General features: G+C 55.0%; 1 protein-coding gene across 1 annotated transcript; it reads left to right on the forward strand.

Moving 5' to 3' along the window:
- Nucleotides 1-1,250: 1,250 nt before the first annotated feature.
- On the forward strand, nucleotides 1,251-2,222 carry MRGPRG (MAS related GPR family member G; the record flags this gene model as incomplete). Its single annotated transcript, XM_081240755.1, is given in 3 exon segments — nucleotides 1,251-1,313; nucleotides 1,315-1,894; nucleotides 1,897-2,222. Coding segments are annotated over 3 exon segments (969 nt in total).
- Nucleotides 2,223-7,644: the final 5,422 nt, after the last annotated feature.

Consider the following 7,644-nt stretch of genomic DNA (forward strand, 5'->3'; position numbering starts at 1 on the left):
GAGTCCAACTCGGCTCTCTGGGGCCCGAGACACTGTCACGGCGTGCCTGGTGAGGGGAAAGCCTGGAGTGGGTAAAGGCGAGAGACCTCCCCCCACCCCTCCCGCCGGGGCACAAGGACAACCACAGAGAAGGGTGCCAGCAAGGACTCTCAGGTACAAGGCAGGGAGGCCCCGGGGGTCTGTGGGAGGTTCCAGGGTCTTAAAGGAGGCAGGACCTGGGTGAGTGGGGAGGGGGCAAGGGCGGTCCCGGCAGGGGCACAGCCCAGCAAGGGGGTGACTATGGGAAAAACTCAAGGTGTGCAGGTGGGCTCCCTGCCTCCACTGTGTCTCTGTGTCTCTATCTCTGTCTCTGTCTCTGTCTCCCCTGACTCCTCACCCCAGAGACAGGGTCCTGATGGTCCCCCCACTGCTTCTCTGAGGCTAAGAACAAAAGCCATGTGGACCCTGAGGGGAGGGGCCCAGGGGAGGGAGAGGCTGCTCTGAGACCCTCCACTGCCTCTGCTTCCCTGTGACGGGGTCTCTCTCCTCGGACCAGAGCAGGGCTTGGCTTCTCACAGGCAGCAAACACCTGTGTCAGTTTCTCCCCAGAGGACCGGAGCCCTGCCACCAAGTCCACACACCTGCTGAGGCTTCAGAGCAGCACTCTGCACGACCCACTGGCAGCGGGAGCCCCAGGTCGCATGCCTGCCCAGGTGGGAGAGCAGGGGAAGCTGGGCATGTCCCCCAGTCTTTCCTCACCCGCCCAACCGCCTACTGCCCCCACCAGAACATCTGCACCCACCCGTGTCCACAGCAAGTGCAGGACAGAGTGTGCTCAGCAGACCCTCTGGGGCGGGGACCCAGCAGGGGTGTGGGAGGCCCCCCGTGGAGTCCCTGAGTCGTGTCCTCACGAGAGTCCCCTTGGCCTGCAGAGACCTGTCCAGCCGACCTCTGAGACATTGCTACCGCGGCGCATGGCCTTGTCAATCCATCTTTGCGCATTTAATCTAAACATCCAGCCGGGGGGCAGGCCTGCCCACCTGGTCGGCCATCCTCATCTCCCTGTGTTGGGCGCATCCTAACTAATCCTCCTTTTACAAAGAGATGATGAGGCCTGAGGGGTTGGGCACTGGCCGGAAAGGCGCCCCAGGCTGGAGCTGCATCTGTCCAGCTGTGCCAGGATGCCACCCGCCTTCCCGGGTGGTGATAACAACGGCAACGTCTGTGGCCTCCCTCCAGGGCCCTTCCCAGCGGCCGCGGAGCCAGCCAACATGTTCGGGCTCTGGAGGACCTTCCCCAGCGTGGTTTTCTACCTCACTCTGGCCGTGGGCCTCAGGGCCTCAGGTGGGGAACGGGCTGGTCCTCTGGCACCTGGGCTTCCACATCAAGAAGGGCCCCTTCTCTGTCTACATCCTCCAAGTGGCCACCACGGACTTCCTGTTCCTGGGCTGCCAGCTGAGCTTCTTGGCCGTCCAGGTGGCCCTGGGCTCCAAGGACAGCCTCTACTTCGCCGTCACCTCTGTCACCATCTCCGTGGGGCTCTGGCTGCTGGTGGCCTTTGGCGCCGAGCGCTGCCTCTCCGACATCTTCCCCACCTGCTACCAGGGCTGCCGCCCCAGACACACGTCGGGCGTCGTCTGCGGCCCGATCTGGGCCCTGACCCCGCCGGCCGTGCTGCTGCCCGCCAGCGCCTGCGGCCTGCTGCGCGAGGGCGTGCGCCTGTCCACCTGCCTGTGGTACCACGTGGCTAGCATCCCGTGGCTGCTGTCCTTGGCCTGCGTGGCCTGCGTGGCCGGGCTTGTGCTCTTCGTCTGGGTGATGTGTTGCTCCCAGCGCCTGCGCCCTCAGTTCTACAGCATCTTCCAGGGCTCCATATTCCTGCTCCTCTTCTGCGGCCTCCCCTACATCCTGTACTGGACCTGCACCCCGTCCTGAGCCTCCTGCTGCCCGTGTTCCCGCTGGCCACCCTCCTGGCCTGTGTCCACTGCAGCGCCAGGCCTCTCATCTACTTCGCCACGGGCCGGCAGCCGGGCAAGCGGAAGCCACTCCGGGTGGTCCTCCAACCGGCCCTGGGGGAGGGGGCCCAGCTGGGGGCCGGGGGGCTGTTCCTGCCCATGGGCCGCATGTCGGGGCTGCCCAGGGTCCCCCCAACCCTTCACCAGACCCTCCAGGACCACGTGTCATCCCGCACCAGCCCCCCCAGCTCACTGGCCCTGGGGACACAAGGGCCGGGGGCATCATGAGACCCGTGGTCTTGACTCCCCCATGCCCAGCCTGTGGAGTACAAGGAAGGCCTGAGGACAAAGCCAGAGACACAGCAGGAAAGCGGGGAGCCCCCAGGACTGGGGCAAGGATGGGCACCCCAGCTCCTGCCCCCTTCGCCCCCTGCCACCAGCTGAGGGCTGGGGTGGAGGGGAGGCGGCCCCCCAAGGCCCACGTGGGCAGCTGGGCGGGGCCTGTCCTCGCTGAGGCCGTGCTGTGACCCTTCAACTACAGAGTTCTCCCGCTGCCTCACCCACAGGCTCCCAGCGCCCAGGTGACCCCTGCCCAGCAGTCTCCCCATGGGCCACCAGATGGCGCTGCTTCCTCACCAAACGCACCCATAAGTGTGCCAGACAAAGCAGGGTCACTGCAGAGCCTGGCGCCAGCTGGGCCCTTCCCTGCCCCTTCCAGCCCTGTCGCCCGGAACGGGGGTCCTGGACACCTGCTGCCTGGAGGGTGCTCTTGCCCCCAACCCCCATCTCCAACTTCCCCTCCTCCCAGGAATCGTTTGCTCACCCATCACCCCCACCCATCCCTGCCCACTCCTTGCAGACCCTGCCCAGCCAGTGTTTGCACCACCCTCCTCCCACACCCCAGGGCTTCCCTTGGGAAGGAAGGAAGGGAGGGAGGGAGGGAGGGAGGAAGGGAACTGCAGCCATTCCTTTTAGCTTTCAAAGAACAAATCATTTTATGTGTTTCTGATTTTTTAAAATAAATTTATTTATTTTTATTTTTCGCTGTGTTGGGTCTTCGTTGTTGCACATGGGTTTTCTCTAGCTGTGGCGAGCGGGGGCTACTCTTCATTGGGGTGCGCGGGCTTCTCACTGCAGTGGCTTCTCTTGCTGCAGAGCACGGGCTCTAGGCGCGCGGGCTTCAATAGATGTGGCACGTGGGCTCAGTAGTTGTGGCTCACGGGCTCTAGAGTGTAGGCTCAGTAGTTGTGGCGCACGGGCTTAGTTTCTCCATGGCATGTGGGGTCTTCCAGGACCAGGGCTCAAACCCGTGTCCCCTGCATTGGCAGGCAGATTCTTAACCACTACTCCACCAGGGAAGCCCTCTGATGATTTTTTTAAAATAACGGTTCATAGTCATTGTCAAGACTTTCAAGTCCTACAGAAAATATTGAAAAAATAAATCACCAAAACTCTTTGGACCTAGAGGGAGACATTTTGGGCATAGAACCCTCCAGCTGTGTTTATTTTTCTAATAGAGACCCACAGAAATTTTTACCAAAAAGAAAACATTCTATATATGCTATGTGAAACCTGTCACAATAAAGCATTTTATAACTCCAGGAGAATTATTTTTAAAAGTGCTTTTTTCACTAGAAAATGTATGTGTTGCTCCTTATGGTAACTTCAGAGAACATTAAGAAATGGAAAGAAGAAAGACTTACCTATAGCCCCCACCCCGGAGACACCTGTGCAGGTTGTCCATCCTTCCCTGGGATGGACAAGGTTCTGGCCAGTCCTGGTCGCCCTGCCTGGTCCCCCCAGACTGCCCTTAGGACTGGATGACTCCAGACCAGGAAGGCCAGGGCTCTGGCAGCCTAAAGGCCATCCCGTTCGGCAGGTTTAGGAAGGTAGGTGAGGACCCCAGCCTTGGCTTTGGGGGGTAGGGTGCCGAGGGGCCATCCATTCGTGGGACCACTTCCTGCTGGACCCCAAGGAGGAGTGTGGCCTCCTTCCTGGAACCCCTGGAAATGGGATGAGGGTGAGGGCAGCTTCAGAGGGGCCCCAGCATAAGCCCGACCCTCCCAGTCTCAGGAAATAGCTGTGAGGCCCCCTGAGGGGCCATCCATCTGTGTGCTGCCACTGGGGACAGACGGTCAGCTGGCAGTGTCTGGGGCGTGTGATAAACAGCCCAGTCTAGACAGATGGGGAGTGTGGGACCTCTGGCCCTGGAACCCGCCTCTGGGGCGAACGGGCGCCAGCCTGGGCCCAAAGAGCCAGCGTGTTCCCAATTCTGGAGAACTGATGGCCACCTGGAGGGACGGGGCTCTCGCAGGGCTGGGCTCCCATCCCGCTGGCACCTCTCCAGCTTGGTGACCTCCAGCGAGTCACCTAACAGCGGGGAGCCGTGTCTGCAAAAGGAGAGGGAACAGCATCTCCTTCCCGGGATGCAGAGGTAGGAGGCAGGCAGCCAGGCTGGCAGAGGGCGGACAGTGCTGGGGCCCTTCCCGACCTTGAAGGCCAACCGCATTGCTTGCCCCGTCTCCGCCTCCGTCTCGGGGCAGTCCTCCAGATGGCTCCAGCCCACCCTCACCTCTGCACACCGCCTACGCTGCCTGCTGGCGTCACTGCTCCTGGCACATCCTGCTCGGCCATCAGGACCCGTTCTTGGGCCAGTCTGTTCTGTGACTCCGGGAGCTCCTTGGCAGCAAGCGCCCTGTCCTCAGCTCCTCTGGTGCTCACCTGCCCTGGCTGAGCACCCAAGGGGACCCCCTTGCCCAGAGCGGCCTCCCACCCCCCACGCACTGCATTTCCTGCGCTCATGTTTGCACCCCTGTTAGTGTCCGTGTGTCTCACGGGAAGGTGGGCTCCTGGGGGGAGCTGTCTCCCTGGGCCGAGAACCAGAGGCCCGGGCGGAGGGGCCTGACAAGTATTTGTGGAATGGATGGACCTGTGGTTGGGTGAACGGGTGATGGCACGAAAGATGGGGTCAAGTGAATCAAGGGCATGGCTGAAATGGAGCGCCACCGAATGGACTCAGACCAGGTCGGTCCTGGGTCCTGGGACATTCCAGGCCAGCAGAGGCCTGACTACTGACCCGACACCTGAGAGGGGGTGAAGAAGGGAGGGGATCTGCTCTCACGGCAGAGTCCAGCCACCACAGCCTGTCACCTACTCTCGGCCACACTCTCCCCTTTCAGCCAGCAAACCCCAACGGAGCCAACTCGGGGCCAGGCACTAGGCGGGAGCTCGAGAGAGGGTCGTGCCATGGTGTGGCCCGGTCCCCAAGGAGCTCAGCATCTGGAGAAGGGACAGACACATTGTCACAATCCAAGGACGGCATGTGAAGAGGTTTAGGGAGGCACCTTCTGTCCCGACTCACCCTTGACAATCATTACCTGCCCCTTTTTACCCACACGTGTCCCAGTGTGGGTGACAAATCATCACGTCACCTTAGTGTTAGGGAAGCACAGAAGGGGGTGGGTCTCATGTCCCCCACTCAGAAAGCAGAGGAGGCTTCCTGGAGGAGGGGGTGTCTGCGCTGAGCCTTACCAAGTAGAGTAAGGAAAGGACTGCCATCAGTTGGGGGCAGTCTGAAAGGCCCCAAACACGGGCACTTGCTGAGAAGAAAAGAAAGACAGGGGTCCCCAGAGGAGGCTGTGGCAGCTGGACCCCGGGATGGGAACAGGTGTGCACCAACACGGGACAGAGGACACCCCAGGGGGGCACGAGGCACGAGACACATATGTGACCTTCCTCCTGGCTCTGCATTTCCTGTGATTCATCACAAATAAAATGTAGATGGTGTGGACTTCCTTGGTGCCACAGTGGGTAAGAATCCGCCTGCCAGTATAGGGGACATGGGTTCAAGCCCTGGTCCGGGAAGATCCCACATGCCTCGGAGCAGCTAAGCCAGTGCACCACAACTACTGAAGCCCACGCGCCTAGAGCCTGTGCTCCACAAAAGAAGCCACCGCAATGAGAAGCCTGCGCACCGCAATGAAGAGTATCCCGCGCTCGCTGCAACTAGAGAAAGCCCACGTGCAGCAACAGACTCAATGCAGCCAAATAAATAAATAAATAAAATTATTATTTTTTGAAAATGTAGATGGTGTGAAACAGAGGTCAAGTTTCAGCTGGTTTTTGTTTTCTTTTATTTTTTTTTCCATGTAGCTAACCAGTCATTCTAGTCACATTTGTTGAAAAGACTTCCCTTTTCCCATGAATAACATGGATGCCTTTACTTTCAATCAGTTGATTGTATGTGGTGGGTCTATTTCTGGACTCTGTTCTGTGTTGGTCTGTTTGTCTATCCTTATACCAGCATCACACTGCCTTAATTACCAGCATTAAATATATCATGAAGTCAGATGGTCTAAGTCCTACAATCTTTTATTTCTTCTTCAAGATTTGCATTTCTATATAAATTTTAGAATCAGCTTGACAATTTTTTCAAAAATCTACTGAAAATTTGACTTGGATTGCATTGAATCTATTCAGTTATTCTATAAAAAATTCATGGGGAACTGACATCTTAACAGTATGGAGTTTTTCAGTTAATAAGCATGTTTAACCCCCATTTATTTCAGTCTTTGACTTCTGTCAGGTATTTTTTGTAGTTTTCAGCATAGGTATCTTGTTCATATTTTGGAAAGTTTACCCCTAGGTATTTGAGGTTTCTTGATGCTATGCAAAATTATCTTTTAACTTCATTTTCCAGTTGTTTGATCTTGACTTTTTATAGGATTGAATAACTCTCCTGCCAACTTACTAAATTAGTTCTAATAGTCTTTTTGAAGTCTACTTAGTTTGTGTACTATGTATACAAACATGTCATTTGTAAATAGAGATCATTTACTACTTCCTTTTATTTCCTTTTCTTCCTTTATTGCCCAGGCTAAGACCTCCCATACAATGTTGAATAGAAATGGTAAAAATGGGGACTTCCCTGATGGTCCAGTGGTTAAGACTTCACCTTCCAATGCAGGGGATGCAGTTTCTATCCCTGGTCCGGAGCTAAGATCCCACATGAATTGGGGCCAAAAAAACAAAACATAAAACAGAAGCAATATTGTAACAAATTCAATAAAGACTTTTAAAATGGTCCACATTAAAAAAATGGTAAAAATGGGCATCCCTGCCTTATTCCCAGTCTTACAGGGAAAAGTGTTCAATATTTCACCATTAAATATGATGTTATATGTAGGCTTTTTGTATATGCCCTTTATCATATTGATATAATTTCCATCTATTCCTAGTTTTCTTAGAGTTGGTTTTTTTTTTACTCATGCATGGGTATTAAACATTATCAAATCTTTTTCTTCACTTATTAAGATGACATATGGTTTTTCTCCTTTGGTCTGTTACTTTGTTGAATTACACTGATTCATTTTCCAGTGCTGACTTTGTGTTCCTTGGATAAACCTTGCTTGGCCATAGTAGATTAATTATCCTTTTTATATATTGATGGGTTTGATTTGCTAATCTTTTGATAATGGCATTTGCAGTTACATTCATGGGAGATGCTGGTCTCTAGCTTATTTTCTCATAATGCCCTTGTCAGTTTGGAGTATCAGTCATCCCCTCTTACTCTGTGAGGATTTGGAAAAGACCAGTACTCTTTCACCAGAGAAACCATCTTTTGTGGAAGGAGTGTAAAATACAATTTCAGTTTCTTTAAAAAATACAGGGCTACCCAGATTCTCTTTTTCTTCTTGCATCAGTTTTAGAA

This window comes from Mesoplodon bidens, assembly GCF_964165515.1.
Source record: "Mesoplodon bidens genome assembly, chromosome: 7".
NCBI classification, from domain to species: domain Eukaryota; kingdom Metazoa; phylum Chordata; class Mammalia; order Artiodactyla; family Ziphiidae; genus Mesoplodon; species Mesoplodon bidens.